Source organism: Arthroderma uncinatum (assembly GCF_011692745.1).
Source record: "Arthroderma uncinatum strain CBS 119779 chromosome Unknown scaffold3, whole genome shotgun sequence".
NCBI classification, from domain to species: domain Eukaryota; kingdom Fungi; phylum Ascomycota; class Eurotiomycetes; order Onygenales; family Arthrodermataceae; genus Arthroderma; species Arthroderma uncinatum.
The window spans coordinates 1295012-1318023 of NW_022983865.1; the positions used below are offsets into that span (position 1 = coordinate 1295012).

The 23012-nt window shown below is 48.0% G+C and overlaps 2 protein-coding genes across 2 annotated transcripts; one reads left to right on the forward strand and one right to left on the reverse strand.

The window, feature by feature from the left end:
* Window positions 1-5707: 5707 nt before the first annotated feature.
* On the reverse strand, window positions 5708-9741 carry GIQ15_04175 (uncharacterized protein; the record flags this gene model as incomplete). Its single annotated transcript, XM_033551592.1, has 10 exons — window positions 5708-5956; window positions 6019-6185; window positions 6244-7235; window positions 7310-7647; window positions 7686-7840; window positions 7975-8093; window positions 8593-9008; window positions 9064-9288; window positions 9372-9449; window positions 9532-9741. 10 exons carry the CDS (start codon window positions 9739-9741, stop codon window positions 5708-5710), a joined length of 2949 nt encoding a protein of 982 aa, XP_033405322.1.
* A 1719-nt stretch (window positions 9742-11460) lies between these two features.
* On the forward strand, window positions 11461-21110 carry GIQ15_04176 (vacuolar protein sorting-associated protein vps13; the record flags this gene model as incomplete). The annotated part of the gene is made up of 4 exons (XM_033551593.1): window positions 11461-18849; window positions 18906-20523; window positions 20580-20996; window positions 21070-21110. The coding sequence occupies 4 exons, from the start codon at window positions 11461-11463 to the stop codon at window positions 21108-21110; spliced, it is 9465 nt and encodes a 3154-aa protein (XP_033405323.1).
* Window positions 21111-23012: the final 1902 nt, after the last annotated feature.

Sequence of the window (23012 nt, forward strand, 5' to 3'; positions counted from 1 at the left end):
AATTGGATTCCTCCAAGGTATCAAAGCCATTTTTGATATGTGTATCTTCCACCACTCTTGTTGAAATACTAGTATGGGTTAGCAAGCATCTACTGATTGCTTATTGTCCATCGCATGTGACTTTTTTCACTTTCCACATTCTTCAACAGTACTCTCATATTCCAATCAGTTCAAGCATCCTGGAACGTTCAAACGTTACTTTTTCCCTCTCCCCCTCTTGCATCTGGCATGATGTATGTACTTAAAGCGCCACACTCGGACGTTTTCCTCTGTTCGTTTGTTTCTTTTTACCTTTTTACTTTTTGTTGGCTGCCCCATTTGTGAGAAGGTTTGAATCTCCATCTGTACTCCGCGTACTCTTACTCTACTCGTGTATAACTGGAATAGAAAAAAATCTCAAAAACGTTCAACCATAAGCCATATCCCTAGATCCTGAAGACCGGCATGTTTCTCTAGAGGTAGAAATATGTGCTCTCTCTTGTAAGAGTAAAATGGGGCCACTTACAAGGGAAGTATCAGGATATCAAAAATGGATATTGGATAAAGGGGCTTCCACACTCCGGGTACTCTTGCTCTACCTGCGTATAACAGGCATGGAATAAAAGGTCAAATATTCATCAAACTACACATAAAAGGAACGGCCCGCCCGTCCCGGCGATTCAACCTTCCTTTTCCTCTCTCTAATCTATCCTCTTCTTCCGTTATCCGGTCGACTCGAGATTTCAATAACGGGGTACCCCTGACAATGGATAAGGCTCACCTACATTGCCCTGCGCTACGCAGGACTCACCACCGCTTCCCTACGGTATAGCGGACGGACGTATGTCAGTCATTGCACTACGTTGTAGATCGATCGATCTGTGCGTTGTAATAGGAGAGATAGCACTTCAAGGTCCAGGATGCAGGCTGAAGCCCAACCGCTTCACTTCCCTTTATAGAATATGCCCGCGGGCACCTCTACTTGCAGTTTACATCGAGGACATGAAACAATATGTTTAACTTGTTCGTCTCACAACCAAGTCTTTCCTCTTTTGCCTTTCTACTCTTTTCTTTTCTTTTTTAGATTTCCATGGAGCTAAACGTCCGGCTGTGATCTTCATAGGACTTGGTACTTACTCAATTTCCAGGCCCAAAATATTCAGCTTGCGCTAACACACCTGGGCTGGAGCGCACAGTATATCGCTGGACAAGTGATACAAGGTAGATGCATGCTATCTGTATGTAAAAAGAAGATCAATTCACTAATGACATGTCTGGGACCAATTACCCATTAGGTCATACATACTGTTAACATAGACTTAAGCACGGGCTATTTATGTTCCTTTTTCTCCCATGCTTCAAGAGAAAACACGACCACAAACATGATTGACAGAGTGACATGGCCAGCTGGTCCCGAGCCCGATGTGGCTTGAAAAAATGCCGGATCTTCCTTGCATCCATGCTCCTTTTTTAAACTTTTGTTGCTCCCCCCCATTGCTTTTTCGTCTCTGTACATAATCTAGGCTGCGTACAACCATGTACGTCCGGTCTGCCCTGTCTCTACAGTACGGAATAGGCCGTAGCATTCCTGCGTAGACTGCAGTAGCTAGCACATATCTTTGTCAGTAGGGCCATATGTCCCTAATGCAAAAGGCTAAACTAGGTACGTATTCAACGTCCCGTTTGGGTAAAGGGTCTCCGCAGCTGTAGGGAAGGACGAACTAAAGCTGCAGTGCATAGGCGAAGTCCATCTTGGGGAGGTAGATATACACCTCCCCGGCTGGGTATATCCATGCCGGTGGGGTGAAGTTCCAATGAAGACCAAGCTACCATGTTGGTAAAGGGGGGGTTGGGTTCGGACCCCAGAAGAGCCCATTAGGAGGAAATATTGGCGAGTGGGTTGACGGTGGGCTGAAGAAGCCTCTGAGGGAGGGAGGGGCGGACCGCCTCCGCATTATGCAGATAATGAAGGTAGAGTCTCGGGGGGAAAAAAAATCAAATTTGCTTCGAAGTGCACATTTGAGTGGCCAGCCGATGCACGGTGTTTATATCAGGCGCTTCTTTTTTTAGGCCTGTGCGTGCCAGATGTAATCGACATCATATATCGACGATATAGTTAACCAGCCATTGGCGGCACATCGTTGATTCCCACGCAACTAAATAAGAATCTGACAAGTTTCAAAGCGGGAGAGAAGCGCCATCAAGCCCGCCCCCACCGAGAAAACGCGAACTCTGGCAACCGCTACTATTGACCTAGAAAGTAAGCTGTCACATCATCCTATAAACACTGGGGATCGAGGGTCGAAGGGGGATCTTTTTCATGCCAAGCCTGGGAACGGTTCTTTTTCAATGAGACATGCAGAAGTGACACTTACTTGCTGCGGTGTAGCTATGTATATGCATGGATAGCAAATTCGAGCATTCAAAAAAATATAGATGCACAGGCTGATAATCGATATATGAAGAGTTGCTACTAGAATCGCCCAATGAAGAACTGTATCGACGTGTCTGTAGCTCCCTTTCGGTCTCTTCAAAGCGGCCAGGCCAACGCCCAGTCAACCTTTTTGTTTCCATTCTCTCTCTTTTCTTTTCGAGAGGGTAAACTCGACAATATGATGTATCTGATAGGGCCCACCAGCTGCTGAACACGAAGACATGGTATTGGTGACATGAACCGACGCCGCAAACCATGCAAGAGATGATGGGCATAACGTATGTGTACGCTGCCACGGACTCGAGCGCCCTGAACGACGCTGCGAAGGTTTCAGCAGCGCTTCAGGTGCGGGATGGGTGGGGCCTAAAAAGGCAAAAGTGGCTCGGGAAGCAGTGAGGCTTCGAGGGCGTATATGTAGGTAGGATAGAGGGCGGGATAGCACAAACGAACGGAGCTCGAGGCCGGTTGTTTTCAAGCCCCAGAGCTAAATCGATAAGAGATCTTCAGAAAATGGACTATCAAGATGGTCAAGATGCGGTAACGTGATAGCTTCACGAGGACACGCAATATAGTATGGATGATGAACAAAATGCAGAAACCAAAAAGGAAAAATAAAAATAAAGCCAAATTAGTATCTCATAGAATAAGAGCTTGTCCTGGTCTCTCTTGACAAATACAATTCAAACTGACTCGCGATCGACGGTCTTTCAGAGAGGAGATGATTAGACTGTGCCTCTCAACCCAAAGCCCAGACCATGCAAGGAAGGGTAATAAAAAGTCAATGTAAATGTATATGCTTTTCTCCAGCCCACCATAGAAAGATTATGCAAAATCCAACGCCGAGAAAGTAACCGGATGCCCGAGTTGAAACCGCCCCCCACCCACCGCACGAGATCGTAACAAGTTCTGTTGTTGTTGATGATGATGTTGTTGTTATTATTATGTTCTTCCATAAGCCGTAGTTGTTAGAATAGGATTGTAAGGAAGGATGTAGCACTGATGCGCCGGCGGATGTCTGGGTTTCGTCCTGCACTCAAAAAGGAAACAGCTCCTGGTGGGGAGGAGGTCGAGTGAAGGGGACGCTTGAAGTCGTGACTTCTCTGCTAAGATGATGTAGAAGAAGAGGATTTTTCTTGCTTTCTGCAGTCTCCTGGTTTAAACAAGGCCAATTAGGTATCAATTATACAAAACGATGAATTTGGTCATAGACGGCCTCTGCAATCCGGATGGATGGATACAGGATGATATCTGATATTGATAGAAGCCAATGTAGGAGATGGAGCTTGTATATACCACACTTATCCCCAGGTCGGCTCTCCCTATGTCCAGAAACTAAGTGTTAGCTCGCTTTTGCTGTAACTTCGGGGGAAGCTGAAGCGTTTGGCGTAGGATGTGGGAGCACCGAAGGTAAACCTACCTCGCCACAACATTCGGAGGGCATCGTTTCTGTGTTTTCTGATACACGACACACCATGCCCTGACCAGGAGCCGGACATGGCTACATTCATAATTGACTTCAACGTAATCGCACATGTTCGTATATATAAAGTCCGACAAAAGAACTCCCAGTGCGTGAGAGTATAGAAAGGGGAAAGAAGGCAAGTGATAAAATGGAGATATAAATAGTCTAATCTTGTTGCGCCGCAGGATGTCAGTCGGCGGCAAGTATGATAATATTTGCCAGATGCATTGACCAAGCGGGACTAATGTAGATTCTAGCAGGTAACGCTGTGTGCCGGTAGCAGGAGTAGCCACCACCCTCGTACGCGAGCTGGTAGGGGTGAATTGTTTTTTGTATCTATTTTTTTTTTAGTAAATGCATTTTTTTTTTGCCTTTCCAGTTTCGTTTTTGTTTTTTCTTGTCCATGCGAAGGGTACAAGGAACCGAATGCGCGCATGGTGAAAAAGAAACTGAGACGTTCGTATAAAGCGCGTTCTAGGTAGGGTGTAATCGAGATATTGTACGTGTGTTCCTTAAAGGGCATATGTATGACTGGCCTGCCTCCAAATGCTGTGAAACAAAAAGGAAAAACCTGACATGGGAGGCGAGTGGTTTGATTGAATAATATCCCAAGGATGATTGAGGCACAGTATATCCATTTCCGGTCGAGTCTGTTCAAGGGGATTTTTTTGCCTGCCGCTTATGCACAACGGCCCAGCTTCCGCGGTGAAAAGATCCACCATATATATTTCTTCGAAGCATGAAGGAGATCGACGTGCTGATTTCGACATCCATTCTCTAAAAACCCGTGGGGGGGGTGTAATATTAGTTACCCTCCCGGGCCCTAGTTAGTGAATTGGTGCTAGCTTGTCCCAGGCAACGTCAACTGTGCAGGACTCGGCTTGCGAGAGTTAGTGACCTTCCCACTATTATTTAGTAAAACTGCTGCAAACCAGAACAAGGTTTATATTAATCCCACATATGCCCCTGCACCCAATGATGTACCGCTCGGGGCAATGTCGCAAGGCTCGGCGCACAATGCCTGTCCTCTGATTTCGCTGGCCAGGTGTCTGTATTATTAACAATTCCACAAAGAGATGCCACGACCGGCTGTTGAGTCTTGAAATCGACAATCCAGACCGCATTGAGCGGGAAGAGTCGTGTGCGCTACGCAAGACGGGGCCCAAAGGTAGGGAGATGCGCGATAGAACGAATCGGATACCCCGAGACCATTCTTGACGTATTTGTGCATATCTGCATCATGATCGGAATCAGCCTTCCCCAGGCCGCGGATTGCGAGTTGCATTCGGCAACTATGAACAGGCAATGCCAAGCCTATCGAGGAAAAACCTGTCCTTGATATAACTAGCTAGACGCAGCGGCAGCTTGACGTTTCTAAATTAGACAGCTCGCATTCAAGGCGGACGGTGTCGACCAATCGATAGGAACTGTCGAACGTTGGGAATAGAGGAAAGTTCGGACACAGCAATCGCTCACAGTCGTGGTTGAACGATGGATTGCCACAGCATACTATGTATGTTAGTAACAAGCCGTTTCCCAATCCACTGGGGCAAATGGAAACCAAAGCTGGGTGACGTTATGCTGGGGAATTACGGCCAACAGGAAGCAGTATGTTTATAAGCCAATCTACGCAGGGAAGAAAGGAGACATTCAGACATTCAGACGTTCAGGCAAGAAAAGATGAGACAGAGAAAAGGAAAAAGAAAGGAGGAAAGATCGAAAGTGGTCGGTCATAGGTGAGATGAAATAAAGCCAATGGCACCCAGAAATGTCATAATAGATTGAGATGTTCGTGGGTATCGTGACCAAAAGAAATTCTCAAGCAAATCATATCAATCGCTGTTGTCCATCCAGCCTCGGGACATCTCGACGGCCTTTGACCATTTGGTGTACATCCGGTTGCTCTCTGATTCCGGGAGTTGGGGTTCAAAGACTGTCTTATCCGATTGTTTGAGGCCCTCCAGGTTTTTCGGGCTATCCCAAATCTTGATGGCGATCCCGGCGGCAATTGCCGCTCCTAGAGCTGTTACTTCGTGCATTGCTGGGCGTTTTACAGGTATGCGAATTATATCAGCTTGTGACTGCTCTCGTGCGTTAGCTTCTTACGGCAGTGAACAGTCTCAAGTCAAGATGATACACGTACTTGCATGCAGACATTGGAAGTACTTAGGCCGCCGTCCACCCTGAGCTCAGCAAGCTTCTGCCCACTATCGCGCTCCATTGCATCCAAGACCGCCTTGGTTTGGAAACATACTGCCTCGAGCGTTGCTCGGGCGATATGGCCTTTCTTAGTGTGCTGTGTGATGCCAACTAATGGACTGTTAGTAAACGGAGCCAGGTTTTTTAGGAAGGAGGAAGCTACACATACATATTGTTCCTTTTGCGGTATCGATCCAATAAGGAGCGAAGAGGCCGCTGAACGCAGTGACGAAAACGCAGCCACCGTTATCCGGTACGCTCGAGGCCTCGTCATCAACCCTCCTGGCGTCTCGGAAGAAGCCCAAATTATTCATTAGAAAATTAACACCGCTTCCTGCTACAGCTATGCTGCCCTCCAAGGCATAGACGGGCTTCTGGTCGATACCTAGCTGGTAGCCCACTGTTGCAAGAAGGCCGTGGTTAGAGATGACTGGCTTTTCACCAACGTTGTAAAGCAAGAAACAGCCAGTGCCGTAGGTATTTTTTGCCATCCCGGGATCAAACGCTCCGTGACCTACCAATGCAGCAGACTGATCACCGAGACAGCTCATTATTCGAATTCCCTTGAGGACTCCTGTGGTCAGCTGTCCGAATGCTGTTGGATCAGCAGATGGAACAATCTTGGGAAGCCTCAACTTTGACTGTTCTAGGCCAAAGAAATTAAGTAGCCTGTCGTCGTATTTCAGGGTATGTAAGTTAGTGAACATCGTCCGTGAAGCGTTTGAGACATCGGTTACGAATACGTTATTCTCCTTCCCCCCGTTGAGGTTATACAACAACCATGTGTCGACGGTACCGAAAGCCAGATTTCCAGCTTCATAGACCTCTTTCACCTCCAGTACGTTGCGAAGCAGCCAGACCAGCTTGGCCGAAGAGGAGTAGGTTGACAGGGGCAAACCACATATCTCATGTAGGTCGTCGGCCCCCTTTTCCTTGAACTCTCTAACTATTGACTTGGTACGAGTATCCGGCCAGGCAATGGCGTTGTAGAGTGCCTTGCCAGTCTCCCAATCCCATACCACCGTTGTCTCTCGCTGATTCGTAACTCCCAGGACCTCAATCTCACTGATGGAGTGGCCATTGTTGATGAACGACTTCGTTGCCTGCTCTATACACTTTTGTGCAGAGGACACAATCTCTGCTGGATCCTGTTCATGCCAACTATATGAAGAGAGCAAGTTATGGTCAACATCCTTCTCAGGCACGTTAGGAGTCAAAGGGATGGATCAGCGAACCCAGGTTGGTCATGTACCCGCCCCAGCTCCGTCTGATGGGAGGCAGCAATGTTCCCTTCAAGGTCGAATATGATGAAGCGGGTGCTGGTGGTGCCCTGGTCAATCGCTCCTATGAACCGAGACGGACGCTCTTCACGGCTGAGCAGCACCGGACCGCGGACGGCAAACGTGTCGACTCCTCCATCGAACGTATCTGCCAGGTTCTTCACGACCTCGATGGCGCTCTCTCGGAGGGCTGCAAGCGAGCTCTTGGTGGACTCGGACGCCATGTTTCGGCGGATGGTAGAGCTGCCTCGGTTCCAGGGGACGCGCAACGGGCTCACATACGACCACTGCGGCTGCAGGTACCCGCACAGGACATTTGTTATAAGAGTACACCGTAGCAAGGGCAAGGTGAGGCGAGTAGAGCAGCGCTGGCGCCGGCGTAGACGGGCTGGATATCGAGAGCCGGAGGTTGTGCGAGAACAGAGTCTGCCCGATCTCGCGCGGGGAGTTGTGGTTCCTTGGGTAGCGGCTGCGGGGCGAACTGCCCTAATCTATGATGATAGGAGCTATACAGACTACAGCTACAGCTACAGCTGCGGGCTACGGACTACGGACTACGGACTACGGACTGCAGAGCAGAGACTACAAGAGCAGAGACTACAGACAATACGGATACTGACACTCGGGGACACGACGTGGAATCAAGCTCTGCCGTGTTACATCTCTGGCCTCAATAGCAACATGCAACCAGGTTGGATCGGATGCGAGCTCCGGGGATGGGGAGGGTGAAGGCGCTACGCTGCGAATCACAGTGATTCCCTAGGCGCGCCTGCAGATATACCTTGGAGTCTGCCCTTGATGCCGGCCTGGCGGGCTCGCTCTGGTGGCATTCTGATTTGTCGACCGGACGGGACAGGGCTGGACGCTATCGATTTTCAAAGCAAGACACTCCCGGCATGCAGGACAGAGGATGCTGTGCAGATAGGTTGCACATGGGACCCGGCTGGGCAAGCTTATGGCTCGTATACCTGGCTAGCCGGCGGCTTCGTGTTGTATCGACGATATCACAAAACGGTACGACGGGAGAGAAGTCGGATATGGGATTTTATCAGATGGAAAATGAGATGTTACTGGCTCTAGTCTAAATAACAAAGGAAATCGACCGTGTTCAGGTTTCGAATTATTTTTTTGTGGGTTAATTTACAAGGCACATATGAACGGGCGGTATTTCCAACAGGGAGGTAGATATAAAGGGAAAAAAAAGAAAACAGGATGGGATGACAGCGTGAGAAGCTTACTCGGAAGATTCAGCCTCGGCAGCAACGGCCTCGATTCTGGCCTGTTCCTTCTCTCTGGCGGCCTGGAGAGCCTTGATCTTGTCGGCCACACCGTGCTCAGAGGTAAAGTGGGAAGCAAGCTGCTCACGACCGATCAAGCTGAGGACGATGGAGGCGCCAACGACGAAGGTCAGGACGAAACGGTACATTCCGTACCAGGCTGGGACCCATCCCTTGATGGCGGCACGGGTGTCGTTGTAGTACAAGAAGGTGAAGGCGAAGAACTGGGTGATCAAGGCATACTCAAGTGGGAGGAGGAGGGTAGGCCAGGCTACAGCAGGGGCGACAACACCAGTGGCATATCGGCGATAACCCTGCTTTCCGCCATATCCAGCCCACTCCATACCCCAGTGGACGGCTCCAAGGAAGGAGAGGATCTATAGGACGGGTCAGCGGACGTAGTTGCATATACGGAGAAGGATTAGTGCTTACCACAGCGCCATATCCGATTTGGATAGGCTCAATGAGGTTCATCATGGCCTCGGCAGTCTCGGCGGAGATGTACTTGCCAGAACCAAGAGTGACAGCGTTGTTCATCTCCCATGAGAGGTACACGGTCTGGAGAGAGGTCACAACGTATGGGACAACACCAGCCAAACCAAAGTACAGAGCCTCCTTGGGGACGCCTTCCAGGCTGAAGGTATCCTTGATAACTTTCTAAGCAGGTCAATCTCATTAGTCCTTTATTCAAAGAAAATAAATCTATCTCGCTGGGTATATATTTCCATATATCAACATACCACGTCGTTCTTGACACCGGCCATCATATCAACGTCATGCTCTTCAACCACGGTCTTTTCCGCGGCCTTCTGGGCCTCCTGCGAGAAAAAAAAGAGTAAATTAGCCATCGTCTGCCCATCCGCTATTTCACACATAGTCAACCAGCACATTGTCACTCACGGTAGTGGCATAGCGGACCAGAGCAGTGGTCGCTGGCTTGCGGAATGCCGAGAGAGCCATGGAGGCCGATCGTGGGCCGGCCCATTGTCTCGCGGTGGTGGTCAATTGGGCCTTGAAAACGGTATTCGACCACGCACTGCGGGTGATTGAGGCATTCGAGTTCGACACAGCCCGGAGTACGGAGCGTGCGGCAGCTGTTCGGCACAACATGGTGGGTGAGGGTGTGAAGTGAAGTGCTTCCGGTGAGGGCGGATGGGCAGCGAGCGGGCGAAAAAACCGGCCGGCGAGAGAAGATGGCAGTGATACCGCTTCGGCGGAGGAGTGGAGATGGAGGTGCCGTGTGCACTGGTCGTACCCGTACGATGTGGAAGAGCCAATTGACCTGTGAAGTCGTTCGGATCACACAATTATCTGTTTGATGCGTCCAAAGTCGATGTTGCGAGAACTTGTTGTTGCTGAGTCAGCGGATAAACTTGTTCCCGACTTCACATCAACTTCACTCCAACATCAACATGAACATCATATCAACATCATATCAACATCAATCCTTCAGTAAGGATGTACTCTGTACGGGTAGTGACGCTGAATCGGCGAGGTGCCTGATGCTTTCATGTCTCGAGATAATGACACAATAGCCGTCGGTTGAATACACGGCATTGGTGATTCAGCTAGAGAACAGCAGTCGAGATGCAGTCCTCGTTATGGACGGTCACTACCTGTGCTCCATGATAATGGTGCATGTAACTGCTGTAACTGCTGCATTATACTATTGCATTACAACAGTTGCATGCTCAGAGTACGGCATCGAGAGACCAATGGACCCCTACACAGGTCTACATGACCGGGTATTGAATATTGAAATATCTGCCGCCGTGTAAGCACCTGCACAGGCTCGAAAGTAGGACGACCGAACAAAAGTCGATAGGCCGAAGCTGTGTACCATACTACAATAACTTCAGAGAGCATCCTCCTTTTATATCACAATCGCCTGTCTAAACATACCTCTATGGAACATCCGACGGTGGCGCCATTGTATTCATGGCCTGACTGTCGGCCTCGGCCATGCAAACCCCTGCAGTTATCTAACACGAGCGTCAAAAGGCATGTTCAACCAATAACTGAGGCTGCCTCCTTGGCCTGGTCCTGCTCTTCAAATACGCCTTGAAAATGGTTTAGCTGTCGTTGGTCCGATGGTTGTATCCATATATACGGAGTACATAATTGATGTAGCGTCTTTAAACGAGACACTGCTCGTAGTTATTAATACGACCTCAAATCACTAACTACGCCTCGTCATAGACGTATTCATAGCGTTCTCACTGTGAACCACTTAGCCGTACGGAGTAAATGTTAGTATTTCAGAAACCAAGCGACATATAGGTTGAAGCGAATGTTTCCGCCAGTGCGAATTCCGTAATGCGAATAGCCTGCCCTGGACGGCGGACGGAGCAGGATTTTGTCCCTTGGAAGGTGGTGGAGCATCGAGATAAATATCTACGTCACTCTCACACCCAAGATTTCTCCTCCAAGCTGCCACGAACAACCCTATTTCACTACTCTGCACTTCGACGACTCTTGCCGGTATACAGGGCGCCGGGTTTAGTCTACGAGCAGTAACTGAGTCGGTTTATTAACCTGGCTTGCAATTGAATGTGCTAGATCTCACTACGCAGTGGAGGTAGCCTGGTTTTGCGGTCGACGAGGGGGAGAGTGGTGCTTATTTTAATGACGGTAGAGTTCCTCCAGCTCCAGAACTATCCCGCAACACGGCGCTGGCAGCTAACCTCCAAGCTGTCCCAAGCAGAAAGCGGCCGTTCTTCTATCGTTGAGACGCCCATGATCTCCGAACGCGCATCTGTGCAGGAAACCTAACGCCGGGTCGAAACCGCTTGTCGGCCTACCTGAATCGGCCACAGCCGCGACGTCGCCATGTTGGAAGGAATCGTTGCGAACCTACTGAATAGGTTTCTGGGGATGTATGTGAAGAACTTTGATGCGGGACAGCTTAACGTTGGCATATGGTCTGGCGACGTCAAACTACGAGACCTTGAACTCCGCCGCGAAGCTTTAGATCAGCTTCATCTACCGTTAAACGTGGTCGAGGGCCATCTCGGAGAACTCACACTATCTATTCCATGGTCCAATCTTCGTGGGAAACCTGTGAAAGTGCATATTCAAGATGTGTTTCTGCTTGCCGCGCCCAAGGAGGATTCTACTTATGATCCGGAGGAAGAGAAGAGGAGGGAACATGCGGTTAAGATGGAGAAACTTGAAAGCGCCGAACTTATAATGGAACAGAATACGGAAGGGATGAGTCAGGAGGAACAGCAGAAGAACCAGAGCTTCACGCAAAGCTTGATAACCGCAATCGTCAACAACCTCCAAGTGACTATCAAGAATGTCCATTTCCGTTATGAAGACGGCATTGCTGCTCCGGGACACCCATTCGCTGTCGGTGTGACGATCAAGGAACTCAGCGCTGTTAGCACGGATTCGAACTGGAAGCCCACCTTCATTCAATCTACGTCTACGAGCAACTATAAGCTTGCAGTTTTAAATTCTCTAGCCGTGTACTGGAACACAGACGCAGAGCTCTTCGCACCCAACCCTGCCGAGGGTGAAGATGGGGGCCCCACGGTCTTTAGCCATGACGACCTACTGGATAGGTTCCGAGATGGCGTCGTGCTGAGTGAAAACAACCAGTACATCTTAAAACCAGTCAGCGGCAAAGCCGGTCTAGAACTCGATACATCCCAGAATGTCGACCATCCAAGGGCCAAAGCTAAACTTATATTTGACGAGCTTGGATTCGTCCTAGATGACCACCAGTACCGTGATGCCCTGATGTTGGTTGACCTTTTCCATTACTTTATTCAACATCGGGAGTATAGGAGCTTGATGCCAGAATGTCGGCCAAAGGAAGATCCCCGCGCTTGGTTCAAATTTGCGGGTCATGCCATCCTTAACAAAATCCACGAACGGAACCGTAAATGGACCTGGGGCTACATCAAGGAACGACGAGATAACCGTATTCGGTATATTGAGTTGTTCAAAATGAGGAAAAGGGAGGATCCGATGTCACCTGAGGATACAGCGGAAATGAAGGCTCTCGAAGAGAAACTGTCATACGAGGACCTTCGATTCTGGCGATCTCTTGCGAGGAATCAACTACGAAAGGAAAGGATCCAGTTTCCGAAAAAGGTCATAAGGCAGCAGACTTGGTCTGAATGGGTTTGGGGGTCCAGCCCGAAGGAGGAAGATCAGCCCACAACCATGACGGAAGAGCAACGTCAGGAATTATACCAGGCGATTGACTGGGATGAGAAGAAAGTTATCGCTGATGCAGTTGATTTGCCGAGGGACTCTGTCAAATTCCAGGTGGACTCGAGCCTTCGGTCTGGTAGTTTCACCCTAAAGCGGGATCCGCAAGGCAAGGCAAACGAGATATTAAAGCTGGTATTTGAAAACTTCCAGGCAAAGGCTCTTCAGCGGCCGGATTCTTTCTTGATCCAGGTTGATCTCGGTGGACTACGACTGTTCGACCACACGACCGAAGACACCGTCTTCCCCCAAATTGTTCGTGTTAAAGACTGCTATTCCTTACCCAGCGAGGATGTCGAGGAGATCACAGAGATGGATATACCTGAATCGCCGGATGTTGAGGAGATAGATTGCGAGAGAGACGATAGCCTCTTCTATCTACAGTTCGAATCAAACCCGTTGGACGGTAGTGCGGACTCTGCCCTTCGTATGAAGTTGAAGAGTCTCGAAGTTATATATACCCCTAAGGTCTTGGTTGAAATCGTCAGATTCTTCCGACCCCCAGAACGTCACATGGAATCAATCGGCGCGCTCTTAGAAACTGCTGGAGCAACTGTTGCGGAAATCCGTCAACAGACTAGGGCTGGGCTGGAATTTGCCCTGGAAGAACACAAGACCATCAATGCACAGCTTGATATTCACGCTCCGTTGATCATTATCCCGGAAAGCATAACTACCGACGATAGCATGTGTCTTATATTTGATGCCGGTAGGGTTAGTGTCAGCAGCAAGCTAGCCGACAAGGAGACACTTAAGATGGTTCAGAATAAGCAAGGCTCGGAACTCCGTGATGATGATCTGAGCCAGCTTGAATCGCTGATGTACGATAAATTCCTGTTAAAGCTCGACTCGACACAGGTGCTTATTGGGAATGGTATCGAAGCAACAAAGTCCCAGTTGGATTCCGACACGGTATCAAGGAACCTTCATATCATGGATAGGATTAATATGGACTTTGTCCTCGAGTTGTGCATCGCTCCTAAATCAACACTCACCAGAACGCGTATCTCAGGACACCTCCCGGAGTTCCATGCATCAATGTCGGATACGAAGTATAAAAACCTCATGAGGCTAATTGATATAGCCATTCCTCGGTTTAGCCCTGATCAGGCTCCGGATTCAACTGGAAAAGATACACAATCCGAAGCTACGACGCTAGAGTCTAGAGCGAGGTCGCAGTCACTTCAATTTCCCAGACAAATAGATGTCCCTGTCCTACAGTCAGACAACGATATTGAGGGTCCAGACGAGAAGAAACCCAAAGACTCGAAAGGGTCTAAGAACATACACCAGCGCATGTTCGAATTTAAATTTACCGTGGATACCCTTAGAGGCTCTCTATATCGATCTGACCCCAACGATGAAACGGAAGATAAGCTTCTGGTTGAATTGGTTGCCGAACACTTCCATCTCGACTATAACCTCAGAGAATATGACATGGCCGCAGATATCGTTTTGAAATCCTTAAGCATAGAAGATTATATCGAAGAGCATTCGTCGGCACCGGAATTTAAAAAAATTGTCACATCCAGGGGCTTCGATGCTAATGAAGACAAGGACTTGTTCACTCTCAAATTTATTAAGGTTAACCCCAACTCTCCTGAGTTCAACTCAGTATACGAGGGCGTCGAGATGAATCTCGACCTGTTAGTTTCAACGATTAATTTGATTGTCACTCGGAAGACTTTACTTACACTCCTTGATTTTGTTTTAATCACATTCACCAATCAAAACCCGCAAAATCAAGTCCAAAGCTCAGCCGAGCAAACTGCATCTATCGATTCAAAGGAAGGTCCAAAGCCAACCAACACGGGAAAGATTCGCATCAGTTCAAAGCTAGAGAGGATATCTCTTATTCTAAACGATGACGGTGTCCGCTTGGCTACTCTTAGCCTCAATACCGCTGATGTCGGAATATTCCTTGCCGATGAGACAATGCAAATCAAGTCTAGAATGGGAAGCCTGACATTATTTGATAATATCAACGACAATGGCGAGTCATCGACAGTCCGCCGCTTGATGAGTATAGAAGGGGAAGATTTTGCAGATTTCCGCTACCAAACGTTCAACCCAAAGCTGAAAAACTACCCTGGTTACGATTCAGAGGTAGTATTACGATCTGGCTCAATTAAAATAAACTTTATCGATGAGCCATACCGAAGAGTTATCAACTTCTTAGTTAAGTTTGGCAAGATGCAAAGCATCTTCAATGCGGCTCGTCAGGCCGCCGCGAACCAAGCGACCCAAATCCAAGAAAGCGCGTCCCTAATGCATTTCGATATTGTTGTTATGACCCCCATCCTGGTCTTCCCGCGGATAACAGACAAAGATGGACCCAGAGATTTCATCACGGCTCATCTGGGAGAGATATATGCCAGCAATCAGTTCACTCCTACTGATAAAGCTGGCAACAACCATATGGTTAACGTCATCTCTGCTGGAGTTCGACATATTCGCCTCACATCAACCTTTTACTTTTCAGAAGAAGTTTGTGAAGAGCTAGAAATGATTGAGAAAGTGGATATGGATTTCAACATAAAATATACGAAGGACCCAATCGATTCTTTAATCCCGATCATGCGAGTAGACGGTTCAATGTCACCCACCAACCTTCGAATATCGCAAATGCAATTCCAATTCCTCCTCGAACTATCGAAAACCATCCCAGCTGCATTTACTCCAGACCAGGAGCTTCAAGAGGGACAGGCGCAACAAGCTCTCCCTGAACTGTCTGCCAGTACCGGTCAGGAACCTGACTCCGGAAAACCTAGTGAATCGAGCACAGCGCTCACGGATCGCTCTGCCCAGAAACCCACGGAACCAGGAAAATCAATCCAGCTTGAATTGGAGTTCAGAGTGGAAACTGTTGGGTTAGAGCTATTCCTCGTGAATGAGGATGCGCCAGTTCATTCCCTAGATGACGCAAGCTTGTCTAAATTTTTCTTGAGCAATACTAATGTCAAGCTGCGGATGCTGAACGATGGCTCCCTCGAGTCTGAATTGTTAATTCATTCGTTTAATGTCCGAGATAGCAGGTCTAAGGAGACAAATCGGTTCCGCAAGATCATGTCCCTGGTTAACACCGATGTCCAGCAACAATTCATGGCTAGTATGTCGATGTCCGGCGGCACTGAACGACAACTAGTCGTCATGGTAACAATTGATAGCCCACGGATTATATTTGCTGTTGATTATCTATTCTCGCTTAAATCATTCGCAACAGCGGCGTTCCCTGTTGAGTCTACTCCAGATACTCCAGAGAGTTCAGACGAAGAACCCCAGAGTACAGTATCCTCTCGGGAAAGTTTACCATCTAAATCCGATCAAGTCCCTTCAAGCGCCGTGACAGCGGAAAATAAGACCTCTTTCACAACCTCCCTGAGATTTAATATGGTGGACTCCCAAGTCATCCTAGTCGCAAACCCAACCATACCTAATACTGAAGCCATCGTCTTGGGAGCTAAACAAATTGTATACTCGCAACAGAATGCTTCAACCCTTCAAGTTACCAAGGTTGGGATGTTCCTTTGCCGTATGGATAAGTTTGAAACCAGCAGACTCCGTATTCTAGATGACTTCTCTCTCGAGTTGTCAATGGATACCCAGACCAAAGGGAAAGGATTTTCCATGACAAGGATTGATGTCCATGTCGAGCCATTGATACTTCGATTATCCCCTCGAGATATCCTTTTAGCCCTACAAATCATGAACAGGGTATCCGAAATGACAACACCGAACGCGCCCCAGAACACGACAGGCGAGTCGAAGGCTCTTCTGGCAAAGCCCACACAGCAAGACCTTCAATCTCCAAGTACCCCTGTTCAATCTCGAATGACTGCCGCTGATAGGATCCAACAGTCGGCGATAGTGAAGAAGGAAGAAATGTGTGTTCAGATGGATGGTATTAGAGTTATACTCATTGGTGACGTGCATATCCTTCCGCTTCTCGACTGGAGCGTGCATGCGTTCCGAGCGGATGTTAGAGATTGGTCCGCAAATATGAGCGCCGATACCACATTCGATACCCTAATCAATGTTTACAACTTCTCAAAGTCGACCTGGGAGCCTTTGATCGAGCCATGGCAGCTTGGGTTCCACATGTCGAAAGAACTTAGCCCGGATATTTTCTCCGTTGATGCTTATTCCCATAAGAACATGGAGCTAACAGTTACATCTGCAACAATTGCTTTGGCGTCGAAGACAATGCAATTCCTATCAGCCGACGAGGATGTTCTTTCTAAGCCAAGGGGCACAGATACCCCCTATAGAATCCGAAATTACACTGGCTTTGAGCTACGAGTATGGGCAGATACCGGCAAGGGCGAGGAGGGCCACGCATGCACTCTGGATGATGGTGAAGAGTACCCATGGCGATTCGAGGACCCAACCACCATGCGAGAGAATCTTACGCCGGAGGGAAATGCGGGTACAGTAGGAATCAAACTTGAAGGCAGTGGATTTGACAGCATCAACCGAATTCCCCTCATTCGCGAAGGCGAAACGTTGTATAACCTAAAGCCGAAGAAAGACAAAGTGCTGCATAAGCTCCTGGTGGAAGTTAGTCTGGGTGCAGACTACGTCAAATACATCACCTTCCGCTCTCCACTCGTAGTGGAGAATAGGACCCAGATTCCTGTCGAAGTTGGAGTATTTAGTCCCGAGGAAGGTCACCTTCTCAAGATTGAAAAGATCCTTCCTGGCGATTCGCGTCCAGCGCCAGTAGGTGCTGCATACCTGCACTCTCTTGTTGTCCGTCCTGATCAAGGTTTCGGGTATGATTGGTCAAATGAGAGGCTATTCTGGAAAGATTTATTGAAAAGACCGACAAGAACGCTCAAATGTCAGAGCGAAAATGGACAACAATCCCCACCATTCTACTTCCAGATGAATGCATCCTTCGACCGAAATGACCCTCTGCTAACGGTATATCCATACATGCGGATTCGCGTGTCCGCTCCTATCGAGATCCAAAATTTACTTCCATATGACTTTAAGTACCGAATTTATGACAAAAGCTTGAAGAAAGACTGGACAAACTTCCTCCGTAAGGGAGGCGTGAGCCCAGTCCATGTCGTTGAACTTTCGCATGTTCTTCTTCTAAGCATTGATATGCAGGACACTGTATTTCGGCAATGCGAATTTGCAATTATCAATGGAAATGTTCAGGAGGACTTTAGGAGAGAGACGACGCTTTCTGTACAGGACGACCAAGGCCAGGAACTCAAGTTGGGCCTCCATTACTTTACTGTTCCAGACAGCGGTGGTGCCTTCAAGGTTTCTGTGTTTAGTCCTTACCTTGTGTTAAACAAGACTGGTCTCGACCTCAACATTCAGAGCAAGGGCGTTTTCCACAGTGGCAGGTCTGCAGCTGGCCGAGCTATTAAAACGGATGCAGCTAATGGAGTTCGCTCCGCCATCCCATACATGTACTCGTACCCAACGGATGACCGCAAGAACAGATCCGTCCTTAGGGTAAATGGATCGTCGTGGAGCAAACCGCAGAGTTTTGAAGCAATTGGAAGTAGCTTCGAGGTTATCCTGCCTGCTACCAACGGCCGAACAGAATATCATGCTGGAGTGACGGTTGAGGAGGGCACTGGGAAGTATAAGGTCACAAAGATTGTTACCGTTTCTCCCAGGTTCATAATCGACAATAGGCTAGACGAAGAACTTGTCGCTCGTGAGCCTGGTTCTTCGAATGTTATCACACTGAAACCGGGTGACCTTGTGCCTCTTCACTTTCTCAGACAGAGCGCCGAAAAACAACTCTGCTTATGCTTCCCAGGGGTAAACAATCAATGGTCATCACTATTCAACATTGCTGATCTGGGGATAATTCATGTGAAACTGGCAAAGGCAAATCAACGTCAAAGATTACTCAAAGTCGAAGTCCTCATGGAAGGTGCAACGATATTTTTACGCATTAGTATGGAGACGGTGCATTGGCCATTCTCTATGAAAAATGAAAGTGATGCAGAGTTCATCTTCTTTCAAGCCGTACGTTATGAACCCCTGACTCGACTGATCAAGAATTTATTCTAACAGCATTATAGAACCCCAACGCTCACGAGGACGAAGATGATCGCAGCAGTAGCTGGCGTCCAATCCGTTACCGCCTCCCACCTCGTAGTATCATGCCTTACGCATGGGACTATCCTGCTGCAAAGAACAAGTCTCTTGTCCTTCTTTGTCGAGGCAAAGAAAGATATATCAAGCTTGCGGAAATGGGTAATTTAATACCAATGAAACTTCCACCAACTCAAGATTCGCCACAAAAAATTGTCGATATTCGCATTGAGGCTGAGGGGCCAACCCAGACGCTTGTTCTATCCAATTTCCGGCCATCAAGGAGTATATACAGACAACAAAAGCCAGCCTCTTCTCAGACAAGTGTATCCACCGGATTTGAGGTTAAAGAGATTAACTCGGACGTCACCTTCAAAGCCCAACTTCGATTAAATGGAATCGGTATCTCTTTGGTTAACCAAAACTTGAAAGAGCTAGTATATATCACTTTCCGAGAGATAGATCTCAAGCTCAGCGAGTCCAAGATCTACCAAACCCTCAACACTACGATAAAATGGATACAGGTTGACAATCAGCTCTATGGTGGAATATTCCCAATACTCCTATACCCTAGTGTTGTCCCGAAGACAGGCAGGGAGATGGAGGCTCATCCAATTTTCACTGCAACAGTCACCCGCGTCAAAGACGATTCATATGGTGTGCTATATGTGAAGTATGCGTCACTCCTTGTGCAACAAATGACTCTAGAACTTGACGAAGACTTCATTTTTGCCCTCCTTGAATTTGTGAACGTCCCTGGTGCATCGTGGACTGAAGAACGGGAAGATATGATATGCGAGGCGGAACTTGGCATTCCAGAGCCTAAAAACGAAGCGCAAGGGCAAGACGTATACTTCGAGGTGCTCCATTTACACCCGATGCAGCTCGATTTGTCCTTCGTCCGCACAGAGCGAGTCAACGTGGAGGATACCACCGAGTCGTCTAACCCCCTGATGTTTTTTGTAAACGTTATGACGATGTCCATCGGTAACGTCAACGACGCCCCGGTCAGGTTAAACGCTCTCCTACTCGAGAATGCAAGAGTCTCTATACCGACGCTCGTTTCGAACATTACAAACCATTATACTCAAGAATTCCTCCGCCAAGTGCATGTCGTTATTGGATCTGCGGACTTCCTAGGAAACCCCGTTGGCCTGTTTAACACCGTTAGTTCTGGTGTTGCAGACATATTCTACGAGCCATACCAAGGTTTCGTCATGTCCGACAGGCCGCAGGAGCTAGGTCTAGGAATTGCCAAGGGTGCTACTTCATTCGTGAAAAAATCGGTATTTGGAATATCTGACAGTCTTACAAAGTTCACTGGAAGTGTCTCGAAAGGTCTTGCCGCTGCAACGCTAGATAAGGAGTTCCAAGACCAGCGAAGAATGTCACGAGCTCGAAATAGGCCGAAGCATGCGCTCTACGGAGTAACAGCAGGAGGCAGTGCTTTCGCTAGTAGCATGGCAAGTGGAATCGGTGGTCTCGCACGTCATCCTCTTGAGGGTGCGGAGAAGGAGGGGTTCCAAGGGTTCGTAAAGGGTGTTGGAAAAGGATTCCTTGGTCTTGCTACCAAGCCAGCCCTTGGTGCTTTTGATCTTGCGTCTAGTAGGTATCCCAATAACCATTTGTCCTTTGTTACCTTCAACTAACAGGAGTTGTAGATCTTGCGGAAGGAGTGCGAAACACTACCACAGTATTCGATGCAGGGGGTCTTGATCGAGTGCGTTTGACTCGTTTCATCGGCATGGCTGGGATTGTGAAACCTTACTCCCAGCGCGAAGCTCTAGGCCAGTTTTGGCTAAAGACGACAGATGATGGCAAATATTTCAACGAGGAATATATCGCCCATCTTGAGTTTCCCGGCAAGGATATGCTTGTGTTATTGACTTACGATCGAATCATGCTCGTTCGATCAAAGCGCCTCACCACAGAATGGGACATCAAATTGACCGACATCCAAAAGATTTCTAAGGAACGAACCGGCATGACTATAACACTCAAAGGAGGTACCAATGGCCCATTCATCCCTGTACAAGATGAAAGTGGGAGAAATTGGTTTTATAAGCAAATTGCTATTGGTATGCATACGCCTTACACCCCTCATACATTCCTATCAATTCCAGTAGCCCATTAACTAACTCGGCATTCTAGCTGTCAATGCATTTAATGAGAAGTATAGCGCAAAGGGATAGTGTATGCTAGCAGGCAATTCTTGAAGGCATGAATACGAGCGATGTAACGAGCGACGAGTGATGGCTTTAGGGATAAGCCAAAGACCATTCTTCTTACTTTTAATGCCCACTAAATTTCTTTAGCTATATTCGTCTCTTGTATTGGTAATTTTAATGTTATTATCCAGATTATGTTTTATTCTTTGTGATATACAAGGCATTTCGATCTCGCTCGACTTGGAAGTGCGAAATATGGCGAAGTATGGGGTGGGGGTGAGGTTTAGCCATTTCGATGGTCAATTGGTGAGGTAATTTGCTCGTTCGTCGCATCACTATAAAGATATATATCTAGGGCATGTTCCACTGCTCTTATGAAGAAGCAGCTAGAGCCATGAGGCGTAGCCGGGCCAAGGGATGGCGTACCACAGGCTCCTCCACTGCCAAGACTACGTCCATAGTGCTGGGTGCGGCAACGTGCCGCTCCCGCCTTCCCGTCCAAAGCTTAGGCGTCCATAATTAGACTACCGGCTCTTTGACAGCGGCGTCGTTGTGCCGTGGTATCTTTGTACCTAGGTGTAGCGGGTGGGAACTATGTTGGTTAAAGTTTAGGAAGACAAAGGGATTTTTATAGATATTGTGCTATTAATAAACGCTAACCTCGTCTCTTCACCGAGTCAGTTTAACACTCTACTAATCTGCTGTTTACATAGATGCACTGATGAGTAGAATCAATTAGTTTGACATGCATCATAGCATTCGCTTCGTTTCGGAAAACATCAGTCACCAAGCAGCCTTTAAACCGTTTAAGCTAGAGGTAGCTTGTATTGTATGGCCAAATATTGTCTAGCTGTTGGTACTCGGGTCATTAATGGTTACCTACCCGCCTGTTACCGTCTGCTTTTACCGATACTGATAATCCAAGCCGAATGGATAAGCTTTAGAGCTCGAAACGGTTAAAACACCGCATACATTAGCTTTCCACGGCTGAATCGGCCGCCCCTCAGATCAACTTAACTGGGGATCTCCATGACAATCACATCCTCCGTCATAGTTCCCAAACTTATAGAGGCATTTTCTTCGTGCCATGAGGTTGTTTACAACCCTGGAGCATTGAGACAGCTGGTGATCCATGGCTTGTGGGGGCACATTGAACCGGGGCCAAACAAGCAATAAACGAAGCTCTCTCGGTATGCATGATATGCACGACATGCAAAAGAAGGATCAAATCCTAGTGATTGGTGTTGTTTGAGCAGATAATTACGTATCTGACGGCTGAAAGATCATCCTAAGCACGAGTCGACTTACTCAATGAAGATATGGCTAGAGGCATGATATACCACACACATGAGAGACTCTTAACATAACTTTGCAGGTGGTATTCCAAGGCCGGTGAGGATTGATCTGCGGAATATGGAGCACTCTACACCGTACCGGTGCTACAAAGCCATGTCTGGTCGTGTCTCCAGTTCTAGTTGTGTCTCGGGGTTGTCCATCGATGGGGCCGCTTTAGAGACGGTTTCTGGTCAGCCAACTACAATCACACCAGAAAATAAACACGTAGTATCGCATCCACGAGACCAGCGGCATACCGTCTACCTCATCTTCTTGCTGCCTGTGCGTATATAGTCCTATGATGTATAGGAGGTTGATGAAGTCGATATTGCCGATCAGGTGATCGGGTACGGTATCCATGTCGAGGATGTCCGGCAACGGGTGACTCCGTCACAGCCGTCTTTCTGCAGGCATACCGCTGTCCAGCTGATAAAATGAGGTTTTAAAGACCAATAACAGGGCGTGAGACAAACTCTGCAACGATGCAAAACAAAAGCAGCCCCCCCAAGCAGGAGTAGGGAGCAAAGATGCATGCACTGCCACGCCCTGAGGAAAGCAACGACCAATCAGAAACGCAGTCGCACCTGCTTA